Raw genomic sequence first — 14,547 nt, 5'->3', positions numbered from 1 at the left:
CCCACGGTGTGGTGTGTCCCACAGTGTGGTGCGTCCCACGGTGTGGTGTGTCCCGCTGTGTGGTGTGTCCCACAGTGTGGTGTGTCCCACGGTGTGGTGTGTCCCACGGTGTGGTGTGTCCCACGGTGTGGTGTGTCCCACAGTGTGGTGCGTCCCACGGTGTGGTGTGTCCCGCTGTGTGGTGTGTCCCACAGTGTGGTGTGTCCCACAGTGTGGTGTGTCCCACGGTGTGGTGTGTCCCACGGCGTGGTGTGTCCCACGGTGTGGTGTGTCCCGCTGTGTGGTGTGTCCCACGGTGTGGTGTGTCCCACGGTGTGGTGTGTCCCGCTGTGTGGTGTGTCCCACAGTGTGGTGTGTCCCACGGTGTGGTGTGTCCCACGGTGTGGTGTGTCCCACGGTGTGGTGTGTCCCGCTGTGTGGTGCGTCCCACGGTGTGGTGCGTCCCACGGTGTGGTGTGTCCCGCTGTGTGGTGTGTCCCACGGTGTGGTGTGTCCCACGGTGTGGTGTGTCCCATGGTGTGGTGTGTCCCGCTGTGTGGTGTGTCCCACGGTGTGGTGTGTCCCACGGTGTGGTGCGTCCCACGGTGTGGTGCGTCCCGCTGTGTGGTGTGTCCCACAGTGTGGTGTGTCCCACGGTGTGGTGTGTCCCGCTGTGTGGTGTGTCCCGCTGTGTGGTGTGTCCCACAGTGTGGTGTGTCCCACTGTGTGGTGTGTCCCACTGTGTGGTGTGTCCCACGGTGTGGTGTGTCCCGCTGTGTGGTGTGTCCCACTGTGTGGTGTGTCCCACGGTGTGGTGTGTCCCGCTGTGTGGTGTGTCCCGCTGTGTGGTGTGTCCCACGGTGTGGTGTGTCCCACTGTGTGGTGTGTCCCACGGTGTGGTGTGTCCCACTGTGTGGTGTGTCCCACTGTGTGGTGTGTCCCACGGTGTGGTGTGTCCCACAGTGTGGTGTGTCCCACTGTGTGGTGTGTCCCACGGTGTGGTGTATCCCACTGTGTGGTGTGTCCCACTGTGTGGTGTGTCCCACTGTGTGGTGTGTCCCACGGTGTGGTGTGTCCCACGGTGTGGTGTGTCCCGCTGTGTGGTGTGTCCCACAGTGTGGTGTGTCCCACTGTGTGGTGTGTCCCACTGTGTGGTGTGTCCCACGGTGTGGTGTATCCCACTGTGTGGTGTGTCCCACGGTGTGGTGTGTCCCACGGTGTGGTGTGTCCCGCTGTGTGGTGTGTCCCGCTGTGTGGTGTGTCCCACTGTGTGGTGTGTCCCACTGTGTGGTGTGTCCCGCTGTGTGGTGTGTCCCGCAGTGTGGTGTGTCCCACTGTGTGGTGTGTCCCACTGTGTGGTGTGTCCCACGGTGTGGTGTGTCCCACTGTGTGGTGTGTCCCGCTGTGTGGTGTGTCCCGCTGTGTGGGTGTCCCACTGTGTGTGTGTCCCACTGTGTGGTGTGTCCCACGGTGTGGTGTGTCCCACTGTGTGGTGTGTCCCACTGTGTGGTGTGTCCCACGGTGTGGTGTGTCCCACAGTGTGGTGTGTCCCACTGTGTGGTGTGTCCCACGGTGTGGTGTATCCCACTGTGTGGTGTGTCCCACTGTGTGGTGTGTCCCACTGTGTGGTGTGTCCCACTGTGTGGTGTGTCCCACGGTGTGGTGTGTCCCACGGTGTGGTGTGTCCCACGGTGTGGTGTGTCCCGCTGTGTGGTGTGTCCCACAGTGTGGTGTGTCCCACAGTGTGGTGTGTCCCACTGTGTGGTGTGTCCCACGGTGTGGTGTATCCCACTGTGTGGTGTGTCCCACGGTGTGGTGTGTCCCACGGTGTGGTGTGTCCCGCTGTGTGGTGTGTCCCGCTGTGTGGTGTGTCCCACTGTGTGGTGTGTCCCACTGTGTGGTGTGTCCCGCTGTGTGGTGTGTCCCGCAGTGTGGTGTGTCCCACTGTGTGGTGTGTCCCACTGTGTGGTGTGTCCCACTGTGTGGTGTGTCCCACGGTGTGGTGTGTCCCACTGTGTGGTGTGTCCCACTGTGTGGTGTGTCCCGCAGTGTGGTGTGTCCCACTGTGTGGTGTGTCCCACTGTGTGGTGTGTCCCGCTGTGTGGTGTGTCCCACTGTGTGGTGTGTCCCACTGTGTGGTGTGTCCCACTGTGTGGTGTGTCCCGCAGTGTGGTGTGTCCCACAGTGTGGTGTGTCCCACTGTGTGGTGTGTCCCACTGTGTGGTGTGTCCCACTGTGTGGTGTGTCCCACGGTGTGGTGTGTCCCACGGTGTGGTGTGTCCCACAGTGTGGTGTGTCCCACAGTGTGGTGTGTCCCACAGTGTGGTGTGTCCCGCGGTGTGGTGTGTCCCACGGTGTGGTGTGTCCCACTGTGTGGTGTGTCCCGCTGTGTGGTGTGTCCCGCTGTGTGGTGTGTCCCACTGTGTGGTGTGTCCCACTGTGTGGTGTGTCCCGCAGTGTGGTGTGTCCCACTGTGTGGTGTGTCCCACTGTGTGGTGTGTCCCACTGTGTGGTGTGTCCCACTGTGTGGTGTGTCCCACAGTGTGGTGTGTCCCACAGTGTGGTGTGTCCCACGGTGTGGTGTGTCCCACGGTGTGGTGTGTCCCACGGTGTGGTGTGTCCCACGGTGTGGTGTGTCCCACAGTGTGGTGTGTCCCACGGTGTGGTGTGTCCCACTGTGTGGTGTGTCCAACTGTGTGGTGTGTCCCACTGTGTGGTGTGTCCCACTGTGTGGTGTGTCCCGCTGTGTGGTGTGTCCCGCAGTGTGGTGTGTCCCACTGTGTGGTGTGTCCCACTGTGTGGTGTGTCCCACGGTGTGGTGTGTCCCACTGTGTGGTGTGTCCCACTGTGTGGTGTGTCCCGCGGTGTGGTGTGTCCCACGGTGTGGTGTGTCCCACTGTGTGGTGTGTCCCGCTGTGTGGTGTGTCCCACTGTGTGGTGTGTCCCACTGTGTGGTGTGTCCCACTGTGTGGTGTGTCCCACTGTGGTTCCATGTGTGGTGTGTCCCGCAGTGTGGTGTGTCCCACAGTGTGGTGTGTCCCACTGTGTGGTGTGTCCCACTGTGTGGTGTGTCCCACTGTGTGGTGTGTCCCACTGTGTGGTGTGTCCCACGGTGTGGTGTGTCCCACGGTGTGGTGTGTCCCACTGTGTGGTGTGTCCCACAGTGTGGTGTGTCCCGCGGTGTGGTGTGTCCCACGGTGTGGTGTGTCCCACTGTGTGGTGTGTCCCGCTGTGTGGTGTGTCCCACTGTGTGGTGTGTCCCACTGTGTGGTGTGTCCCACTGTGTGGTGTGTCCCGCAGTGTGGTGTGTCCCACTGTGTGGTGTGTCCCACTGTGTGGTGTGTCCCACTGTGTGGTGTGTCCCACTGTGTGGTGTGTCCCACAGTGTGGTGTGTCCCACAGTGTGGTGTGTCCCACGGTGTGGTGTGTCCCACGGTGTGGTGTGTCCCACGGTGTGGTGTGTCCCACAGTGTGGTGTGTCCCACTGTGTGGTGTGTCCCACGGTGTGGTGTGTCCCGCTGTGTGGTGTGTCCCACGGTGTGGTGTGTCCCACGGTGTGGTGTGTCCCACGGCGTGGTGTGTCCCACGGTGTGGTGTGTCCCACTGTGTGGTGTGTCCCACAGTGTGGTGTGTCCCGCTGTGTGGTGTGTCCCACGGTGTGGTGTGTCCCACGGTGTGGTGTGTCCCACTGTGTGGTGTGTCCAACTGTGTGGTGTGTCCCACGGTGTGGTGTGTCCCACGGCGTGGTGTGTCCCACGGTGTGGTGTGTCCCACGGTGTGGTGTGTCCCACAGTGTGGTGTGTCCCGCTGTGTGGTGTGTCCCACGGTGTGGTGTGTCCCACGGTGTGGTGTGTCCCACTGTGTGGTGTGTCCAACTGTGTGGTGTGTCCCACGGTGTGGTGTGTCCCACGGTGTAGTGTGTCCCACGGTGTGGTGTGTCCCAGTGTGTGGTGTGTCCCGCTGTGTGGTGTGTCCCACTGTGTGGTGTGTCCCACTGTGTGGTGTGTCCCACTGTGTGGTGCGTCCCGCTGTGGTGTGTCCCACTGTGTGGTGTGTCCCACGGTGTGGTGTGTCCCACGGTGTGGTGTGTCCCACTGTGTGGTGTGTCCCACGGTGTGGTGTGTCCCGCAGTGTGGTGTGTCCCACTGTGTGGTGTGTCCCACTGTGTGGTGTGTCCCACTGTGTGGTGTGTCCCACTGTGTGGTGTGTCCCGCAGTGTGGTGTGTCCCACGGTGTGGTGTGTCCCACTGTGTGGTGTGTCCCACTGTGTGGTGTGTCCCACTGTGTGGTGTGTCCCACTGTGTGGTGTGTCCCACTGTGTGGTGTGTCCCACAGTGTGGTGTGTCCCACTGTGTGGTGTCCCACGGTGTGGTGTGTCCCACGGTGTGGTGTGTCCCACAGTGTGGTGTGTCCCACAGTGTGGTGTGTCCCACTGTGTGGTGTGTCCCACTGTGTGGTGTGTCCCACTGTGTGGTGTCCCACTGTGTGGTGTGTCCCACGGTGTGGTGTGTCCCACAGTGTGGTGTGTCCCACAGTGTGGTGTGTCCCACTGTGTGGTGTGTCCCACTGTGTGGTGTGTCCCACAGTGTGGTGTGTCCCACTGTGTGGTGTCCCACGGTGTGGTGTGTCCCACAGTGTGGTGTGTCCCACAGTGTGGTGTGTCCCACTGTGTGGTGTGTCCCACAGTGTGGTGTGTCCCACTGTGTGGTGTGTCCCACGGTGTGGTGTGTCCCACAGTGTGGTGTGTCCCACAGTGTGGTGTGTCCCACTGTGTGGTGTGTCCCACTGTGTGGTGTGTCCCACGGTGTGGTGTGTCCCACGGTGTGGTGTGTCCCACGGTGTGGTGTGTCCCACTGTGTGGTGTGTCCCGCAGTGTGGTGTGTCCCACAGTGTGGTGTGTCCCACTGTGTAGTGTGTCCGGTGTGTCCCACAGTGTGGTGTGTCCCACTGTGTGGTATGTCCGGTGTGTCCCACAGTGTGGTGTGTCCCACAGTGTGGTGTGTCCCACTGTGTGGTGTGTCCCACGTCCCGCAGTGTGATGTGTCCCACTGTGTGGTGTGTCCCACTGTGTGGTGTGTCCCACAGTGTGGTGTGTCCCACAGTGTGGTGTGTCCCGCTGTGTGGTGTGTCCCACTGTGTGGTGTGTCCCACTGTGTGGTGTGTCCCACAGTGTGGTGTGTCCCACAGTGTGGTGTGTCCCGCTGTGTGGTGTGTCCCACAGTGTGGTGTGTCCCACGGTGTGGTGTGTCCCACAGTGTGGTGTGTCCCACAGTGTGGTGTGTCCCGCTGTGTGGTGTGTCCCACTGTGTGGTGTGTCCCACAGTGTGGTGTGTCCCACAGTGTGGTGTGTCCCACTGTGTGGTGTGTCCCACTGTGTGGTGTGTCCCACAGTGTGGTGTGTCCCACGGTGTGGTGTGTCCCACTGTGTGGTGTGTCCCACTGTGTGGTGTGTCCCACAGTGTGGTGTGTCCCGCTGTGTGGTGTGTCCCACTGTGTGGTGTGTCCCACTGTGTGGTGTGTCCCACAGTGTGGTGTGTCCCACTGTGTGGTGTGTCCCGCTGTGTGGTGTGTCCCACAGTGTGGTGTGTCCCACAGTGTGGTGTGTCCCACAGTGTGGTGTGTCCCGCTGTGTGGTGTGTCCCACAGTGTGGTGTGTCCCACTGTGTGGTGTGTCCCACTGTGTGGTGTGTCCCACAGTGTGGTGTGTCCCGCTGTGTGGTGTGTCCCACAGTGTGGTGTGTCCCACTGTGTGGTGTGTCCCACAGTGTGGTGTGTCCCGCTGTGTGGTGTGTCCCGCTGTGTGGTGTGTCCCACTGTGTGGTGTGTCCCACAGTGTGGTGTGTCCCACAGTGTGGTGTGTCCCAGTGTGTGGTGTGTCCCAGTGTGTAGTGTGTCCCACTGTGTAGTGTGTCCCACAGTGTGGTGTGTCCCAGTGTGTGGTGTGTCCCAGTGTGTGGTGTGTCCCAGTGTGTGGTGTGTCCCGCTGTGTGGTGTGTCCCAGTGTGTGGTGTGTCCCAGTGTGTGGTGTGTCCCACAGCGTGGTGTGTCCCACAGTGTGGTGTGTCCCAGTGTGTGGTGTGTCCCGCTGTGTGGTGTGTCCCAGTGTGTGGTGTGTCCCACAGTGTGGTGTGTCCAAGTGTGTGGTGTGTCCCGCTGTGTGGTGTGTCCCAGTGTGTGGTGTGTCCCACAGTGTGGTGTGTCCCAGTGTGTGGTGTGTCCCACAGTGTGGTGTGTCCCAGTGTGTGGTGTGTCCCGCTGTGTGGTGTGTCCCGCTGTGTGGTGTGTCCCAGTGTGTGGTGTGTCCCACTGTGTGGTGTGTCCCACGGTGTGGTGTGTCCCACGGTGTGGTGTGTCCCACTGTGTGGTGTGTCCCAGTGTGTGGTGTGTCCCACAGCGTGGTGTGTCCCACAGTGTGGTGTGTCCCAGTGTGTGGTGTGTCCCGCTGTGTGGTGTGTCCCAGTGTGTGGTGTGTCCCACAGTGTGGTGTGTCCAAGTGTGTGGTGTGTCCCGCTGTGTGGTGTGTCCCAGTGTGTGGTGTGTCCCACAGTGTGGTGTGTCCCAGTGTGTGGTGTGTCCCACAGTGTGGTGTGTCCCAGTGTGTGGTGTGTCCCGCTGTGTGGTGTGTCCCGCTGTGTGGTGTGTCCCAGTGTGTGGTGTGTCCCACAGTGTGGTGTGTCCAAGTGTGTGGTGTGTCCCGCTGTGTGGTGTGTCCCAGTGTGTGGTGTGTCCCACAGTGTGGTGTGTCCCAGTGTGTGGTGTGTCCCACAGCGTGGTGTGTCCCACAGTGTGGTGTGTCCCAGTGTGTGGTGTGTCCCGCTGTGTGGTGTGTCCCACAGCGTGCTGTGTCCCGCAGTGTGCCCCGCAGCGCACCGCACCGGCTGCAGTAGTGGTCGTGCAGCAGGCAGGCGTCCGGCAGATCCAGCTGCAGGCGCGAGTTATGGTAGAGGCAGCGCTGCTGCTGCAGTTCCACCGCCTGCTGCAGCAGCGTGTGCAGGCGGCGCGGGGGCAGCATCACCGACGGCGGCAGGAATGCTGCGCTCGCCGCGCCCACCGGGAACAACCGCACGCACACCGGTCAGCGCCCGTGGACACCATGGGGTGAACGGTGGTGGAACAGGAGGTAGTGGTGCAGCCCTGCTCGTGCCACTGCTGGTGGAAATGATCTCCAGATACCCGCCAGAGCCGTGGTTCCCTAACCCGCCTGAACCGGTGCACCACTCCCAACCCTCGATGCAATGTGCGCACCACCCTGCACCAATAGCAGCTAGATCATACTCTTTGTTAGAGCAAAAAGTTTTGCTGGCTGCCTGGCGGGCTGATGAGTGGGCGGGCAAGTGCGCGGTGGTGACATCACCCGCATGCCACAGCGTTGAGTAGGGTTCGTGCGCGCTGTCACGGCTCCCCCCTGCACACCCACCTTCCACCCGGCCGTCTATCGTGCGCACATGCGTGTGCAGTGCTGGCCAAGCTCAACAGGACTCTTAATCGTAGTTACATTCCTCATCTGCTACTGCTGCTCCGCTGGCAGTGGTGCACAAGCACAAATAACAACAAAAATGCAGTAATAAAAACACTGGAGCCTTAAAGAGAAAATCATATACAATTGCCGACAGTTTGGGTAATGGCTCTACATCATAGTGCATAAACGATCCTCTACAGTTCTTTGAGGATAGATTGCGTAAATATAAATGTGTGGTTAAACGGTTAATGTAGTCATATAATGTCATCTACTGTATGACTACATTAACCCACCCCCCCCCCCATAGTCTTCACACCTGAGAGGCTCAAGTGATGACATCACCTTTACTCCCCTGTTTAAGACCGAAACAGGAAGATGTCTTTACAACTCTGGCTGTCGCCTGATGAGGCCGGTTTGTTGTAATCACCAGCGAAACGTCACGGTACTCGAATTGTAAATGTTGTAGTGGGTTTACTCTCCAACATACACTACACTATACACTAGACTATACACTACACTATACACTACACTATAATTGTAAATGTTGTAGTGGGTTTACTCTCCAACATACCGGTGTGCTGAACTCGCAACTAATTGGCACGTTTTCTTTACGTGACAAACTTTACTAAGTGGCTGTGTCGGGTGGTGGCGGGCTTAACGACATATTTATATTTACGTGATCTAACCCAAAAAACCTTTGTGTTATGGAAACTATTGGTCGCGAAAGCCTCCTACGTGTTAAAACTTCTACAGTTCTAAGGATCACTTCTCATGGCCTTGCGGGGCGCCAGTGGTACGCAGACTGCGCGTTGAGAATCAACGCTATACAGACGGTCATTTGGCCTACTCTTCCACGCTGGACAGAGCGGTGGGGAGTACCCACATTTCACCCTACCATACCAGACCTGCTGATCAACTGTGGGAGACTTTTGTGAGAAAAGGTGGTGGAGGAGGGCGAGAAGGTGGGGTCCCATGTGAGAGGGGACGCTGGGCGAGAGAGTGACGGGCCTCACCCTGCAGTTTCTCCAGGAGCCGGCATCTGGAGGTCGGGCCCTTGCCGTCCCAGGAGGCCTTGTCCCTCAGCTCCTCGGCGGTGCTGCACATCAGGTACCTGGGGAGTGGCACAGGTATCCAATCGACACTCAGCGGCGTCCACCATGGCCGCGCTGCTCCAGGTGGACAACGGTAATGGCCACGTCACCCCGACACAGCACTATCAGCGTGAACAAAGTCACCGCATGAATAGCGTGCGCGGCGTCGCTCAGTGTGTGTGTGCGTGGTCATAGTGTATGTGCAGTGTCACTTGGTGTGTATGTGTGTGTGGTGTCACTTGGTGTGTGCTGTGTCACTCGGTCTAAGTGCGGTGTCCCCTGGCAAGGCGTGCGGTGCCCACCCACCCGCTAAGCTCGTGGATTCTCTCCGTGTTGTGCTTGAGTGGCGTGAGGTCCTGGCGTAGCACGGTGAGTGCTTCCAGGAGTTTCCCGTCCTCCAGGTGCTCCAGGTACTTCTGCTCAAGCAGCAGGAACTTCATGTGCTGAGGGCATGGCACCCACGGGGGGCAGCATCGAGGACGGCAGCCGGAAGAGCAGTGGGGGCAGCATTAGGGCACCGAGTTACGAACACCACCACACGTCTCACCGGACACGGCATTACGTCACCCCAACACTCCACTGGCTCCCAAGCCAACCCAGTATCAATTTCAAGATCGCACACTCACCATCTCAAACATCCTGTGGTCCCATCCCTGCCTAACACTTCCTACGTATCTCACTCTACTCCCCTCCACACACTCTTCCCTCTCAGCTCTACCCTCACTCTACTCCCCATCCACAGTCTCCTACCTTTCCCCTCTCATCTCACTCTGCTCACTTCCATGCACTCTCCTACCTCTCCCCTCTATTTTCACTCTACTCCCCTTCACACTCTCCTACCTCTCCCCTCTGATTTCACTCTACTCACCCCTCCACACACTCTCTGACCTCTCACTTCATTCTATTCCCCTCCACGCACTCTCCTACCTCTCCCCTCTCATCTCACCCTACTTTCTCCACGCGCACTCCATTGCAGTAACCAATGTTTTACATCTTAGCCCCCAGTAAACCTTCACTCAATGTGACGTCGCTCATTCTCCTCTGCCGCCCCCATCATCTGTCTGGAACGTCCTCTCCCTGGTTTACATGCTGCCAACTCGCTACCCCTATTCAAGGCCAACCCAAGTCCTGAGATGTGGTTGCATTTATCCCCTGTAGAAGTCCAAGGAGTTTCCTGCTTACCACAACTCCGTTTGGTGAATTCATCAGCAGCTTCAACTCACCGAGGTCCTTCTCAGCCTAAAACAAAACACAGCAACAATAACAGCCGCTATTCACCACGAATTGGCGGTGACATCACCATCGTGCTTGTGCTAGCCTAGGGGCAATTTGAAGCTATCACGTGAAGTGTGGAAGGCTTGCTGCAGGCAGGAGACCACGGGACAACCCCAGGTTGTTATGGGTTGACTGACTGAGTTGGCTGGCAGATGCACCACCTGTGCTCCTCACTGTGCTATATTGCTGCGTTTAAAATGCCCTGCACCCCACTGGTTGTGAGCTTCACTCCTCTGCCCTCCGCTGTAGTTGGATGGAAACTGCCTCCAACTGCCCAGTAGTATTCTTCACAAACCTCATCCAGACGCCGATTTTGACACTGCTGGCAGCAGTCATCGGCAAGTTCACTCAGCTCCACATCCTACTGGACGATATCAGTCCATATTTTGTCTAGACCATACTGTGCCAGTTTAGCACCCTCTATCCAGCCAAACAGAAGCTGCTTGGCCATCCAGTGGTTGGGCAATGGGTTACATGAAACAGACAATGCAGCCTTGGCTCCTGTGGGAGCACACTTACGGGACTTTTGTTCAAATTTGCGAGCTCCTCTCACAATCCAGTTTGGTGTGTGGTGCCTGTGTGGTGGTGTCATGCCCGTGCGGTGCAGTGTCCGTGCGGTGTGCCTGTGTGATGCAGTGTCCGTGCGGTGCGGTGTGTCCATACGGAGCGGTGCCGGTGCGGTGCTCATGCGGTGCGGTCCCCGTGCGGTGTGCCCATGTGCCTGTTGGGTGCACCGTGTCTCGCGAGCGAGCGTGCTGGTTGTGCAATTTGGCAGTCCGTGCCTTTTCCCACTCCCCGTCCATCGCGTGGCTCCGGAACCTGGATGCGGCCGGGTGCTCCAGTCGACAGCCAGACTCCTCCACGAGCCTCTGCACCGTTTGTCTGTGGGGGGAGGGGGGAAGGGCAACCATGGCACGTGCAGCGTCAGCCCCCTCCCCTGCCGGGCGGTAGGGACTACGCACGTGGCCTGTAATCCATCATTGAGGAGGCGAGGGTTGGTGGATGACACAAATTCATGTGAAACGCTCTTCCTGTGCGAGCAGAGGTGCTACAGCCTGGCTCGCCAGAAGGTGCTCCGATATCCTTCCACAAGCGAACACTCATCATCAACTGGCCGATACCACCTTCATATTCAGAGGACTGCAGAGCTTTAGGGTGAATTTGGTGGTGGCTGCTGCTGCCTTCCCACTTGTCTGGTTCCTCGTGCTTCCGAGTCGCTCTCTTTGAGTGAACGAATACGGAGCGGTGGCTGCGTGTTACACATTTAAATCATTACGGGTGGCCACTGCAGGAGCCTCTCCCAGGATCTCTCCACCTGCCAAGGACATTAAGTTTGCGAATTCGCCATGGTGGGGGGAGGTGGGGGGTGAAGCTATGTTGAAGTTGGTGGCCACGTGGCTAGAGAGACCCACGTCAAGGAGCAAGGGGCCTACGGGGTCATGATATGAATTTATGGGCTCAAGTCTATATATGGATCTTAATGCGTTCAAGGCTGATCTGGTGGCAGTGGTTGGTTTGTGATGCACAATTGCAAGGCCATGAGTTCAAATCCTTGTCAGGGGCTGACTCAGCCCTTCGTCAACATCACCAGCCACCATCAATCCACTGCTGGTTTAGGGACATCAAAAGGCCATGTCCCTCTCATGGCCCTGCGATGTAACAATCCGACATACCCCCAAGAGCTCAGCCTGAAACCCATCCCTGGAGGGTGGATGAAATAAGCACCGTATTGTTACAATTCAATTGTGGCTCTCTTATGTACGTCCACCTTTGGCTCCCTCTTGGCTGAGGACAAGGAGAGTTGGCGATGCCACGCTCGTTATAGTCGACCAGCAACGTGTTTAACTTGAGCTGTCCACAAGTGTGCGTGGAAGGGAGGCTATCACACCGCCCCCCATCTTCCTATTCCACGCGGCCCTTCCGAGCCTATGGGGGAGCCCAGCCGGTTAAACATTAATTGGACTGCGCACGCAGCGGCATTCACGAGCACACACACCGCACACCGCTCCAGAAGAGCCGTTCACAATATGGTGACCTGCTTTGGCAGTAGCCCTGCTCCTCGTGTGCGAACGTGCCCGCTACACGAAATGTAATTTACGCAGTCACCGTCCATGGTCCTACCCACTGCCAGACGAAGGCGCCCCCCCCCCCCTCATTGTCACGACAATCACACCGCGAGACGCCGCTTCTCCACTGCTGGATTCCGCTGACCAGGGCGCCTCCCTCCCACCCCACCACTTGGCGGTGGCGAACCCTGGACGAGTGGGGGCCTTGACTCACGTGAGGCCGAGCCCCTGCAGGTGCTGCCCGACCAGACGGATCACGTCCTCGTCCGTGCGGCTCATCCTGCGAGGCCGCGGTCTCCTCGGGGCCCCCTCCCCCGGGGGGTGCCCGGGGCCCAACGCGCCCTTGATGGCCCCGGGCTGCAGGGCCGAGGGGCAGGGGCCCTGCATGGCCCCTGCCGCCGCCGCCGCCGCCGCCTCTCGCCTGCGCCGCTTGCGGGGCGGAGCGCCGCTCCTCGCTCCTCCGTCCTCCGAGTCCGAAGACGAGGCCAGAGTGGAGCCTCGCCCGCCCGGGGCGGCGGGGAGGAGGAGGAGGAGGGGGGGATCAGGGCCAGACCCGGCCCAGGATGAGCCTCAGAACGCGAGCCAGCTCGGGACGAGGTCGAGACTCGAGCCAGCCCAGAGCCGCCACTAAAACACAACCAGAGCTGAACCCGTGCCAGTCCAGAGCCGGGCCCAGACCGAGACCCAGAGCCAGCAGACGAGTCCCAGAGCCCAGCGCTGGGCCAGACACAGGGAAGAGTCGTCGAGTGGAACCAGGTTGCAGATTCAGAAGCGCACCTAGGCCAGAAGCGGGTGGGGGGAGTGCGAAGCCACCGAGAACCAACAGCCCAGACCGAACCAAACGCGACCCGGATCGTGAAAGACCGATAACCAAGTCTCGTTGAGTCGAGTCGAACCCCGAGCAGAACCCAACAGCGAACACGGCGCCAGACCCGGTCACCGAGCCTCTGAGCCAGACCCGGGCCAGAAAGGATCCAAGGAGACCCGGACCCAAAGAAAGCCGAGAGAGTTCCACCCGGAGCGGAGCTGGCGGGACCCGCGCGCGCCGCCCCCCCTGAACCCCCCCCACCCACCACACACCCCGCGGCTCGCTTCACATTCCCTAGTGCGCACGCGCGGCCGCCTCGCGCAATCGCCGCTCGCCATTGGTTTAGACGTCTGCACGCGGGGTCACGTGACAGACAGAGCCAATGAGCGACGGGTGAGGGAGGCGGGGCGGGGGGGGTGCCACTATCCGTGCTGGGGAATGTAAAGCGGTGGTGTGAGTCACGTGACGATGCTCGCGTGCTACCCACGTGTGCGGGGCGAGCCGCCCCCTGCGACTCGAGGCTGGCGGCTCAGCACTGGTCCAATGAAGCCTCGCACTGCTGATGAGACGCTGAACGTCAAAGCCAGTCCTCGCCTATTATATCTGGAAATTCACCGACATTGGTTCAATGAAGTCTGACACTGCTGATGAGACATTGAATGTCAAACCTTGACCAAAATCTGATCGTGGTGAATCAATGCTGCTGAAACAATGCACTCTTGAGATGGCCGTGTGGCTGATGTGATGTGTCAAAACATACTATCCGCAATTGTCTGTCCCCCAGGGTGGTGCAGCAGTGTTCACCGGAGGTTCCCCGCGCTCCTCAGCTGCTCGCAATAGAGTATCTGGGAAATCCACCTCCCTCCCACTCGCCCAACCATCCAGGATGTGCCCTCGGCAAAGGTTCGCGTTGATTACATGTAGCTACTACATATGTGTAGCTAGTGTAGCTACACATGTGTAGTAGCTACTACATGTGTAGCAGCTACTACACATGTGTAGTAGCTGCTACACATGTAGCTACTACATGTGTAGCTACTACACATGTAGTAGCTACTACATGTGTAGTAGCTACTACACATGTAGTAGTAGCTACACATGTAGTAGCTACACAAGAAGCTACACGTGTAGTAGCTACGGGCCCCGCACTTTCAAGGGCCCCGCGCTAAATGCTATCAAGCTATCAACTCCGGTTAAGTGATTCTGCACTTGCTCTATTACTATAGTACTATACCACCTTCAACTTTTATGAACGACTGGGTGTTTAAGGTTAGCGATTTGTCGTATTATCTGCCTGTATAGCAAATGAAAAAATACAATTGCTTGACTGCAAGTAAAAATTAAAAAGTGCTTTATTTATTTATTTAGGGCCCCTTGAAAACATATACTTCGGTCCACGCGTGTTCCCAGTGTGTCGCGTGCACGCGCCTGGACGCGGTGTGTGTTACTACTACTACTACACATGTGTGTGTGTGTGGCTGAGCGCTGTGCACGTGTTGTGTGTAGTACGTACGCGTGTTACAGTGAGGGAAAAAAAGTATTTGATCCCCTGCTGATTTTGTACATTTGCCCACTGACAAAGAAATTATGAGTCTAAAATGTTAATGGTAGGTTTATTTGAACATTGAGAGACAGAATAACAACAACAAAATCCAGAAAAACGCATGTCAAAAATGTTATAAATTGATTTGCATTTTAATGAGGGAAATAAGTATTTGACTCCTCTGCAAAACATGACTTAGTACTTGGTGGCAAACCCCTTGTTGGCAATCACAGAGGTCAGACGTTTCTTGTAGTTGGCCACCAGGTTTGCACACATTTCAGGAGGGATTTTGTCCCACTCCTCTTTGCAGATCTTCTCCAAGTCAT

The 14,547-nt window shown here is 58.2% G+C and overlaps 1 protein-coding gene across 1 annotated transcript in view; it reads right to left on the bottom strand.

The window, feature by feature from the left end:
• Positions 1 to 12,930, bottom strand: part of LOC133341465 (WD repeat-containing protein 26-like) — a 33,425-nt gene extending 20,495 nt beyond the window's left edge. Inside the window, exons 1-6 of the mRNA XM_061550125.1 lie at positions 12,085 to 12,930; positions 10,587 to 10,686; positions 9,712 to 9,768; positions 8,836 to 8,972; positions 8,452 to 8,549; positions 6,855 to 7,011 (exon numbers count right to left, since the gene is read on the bottom strand). Of these exons, the coding sequence (XP_061406109.1) occupies positions 6,855 to 7,011; positions 8,452 to 8,549; positions 8,836 to 8,972; positions 9,712 to 9,768; positions 10,587 to 10,686; positions 12,085 to 12,257 (722 nt within the window). The 5' untranslated portion in view covers positions 12,258 to 12,930. The remainder of the gene's footprint in view (positions 1 to 6,854; positions 7,012 to 8,451; positions 8,550 to 8,835; positions 8,973 to 9,711; positions 9,769 to 10,586; positions 10,687 to 12,084) is intronic.
• Positions 12,931 to 14,547: the final 1,617 nt, after the last annotated feature.

Source organism: Lethenteron reissneri, chromosome 11, assembly GCF_015708825.2.
Source record: "Lethenteron reissneri isolate LAM-NWPU_2019-01 chromosome 11, ASM1570882v1, whole genome shotgun sequence".
In the NCBI taxonomy this organism is placed as follows: domain Eukaryota; kingdom Metazoa; phylum Chordata; class Hyperoartia; order Petromyzontiformes; family Petromyzontidae; genus Lethenteron; species Lethenteron reissneri.
The sequence above is the reverse complement of the archived record's forward strand: the minus strand, read 5'-3'. Positions and strand labels throughout refer to the sequence as shown.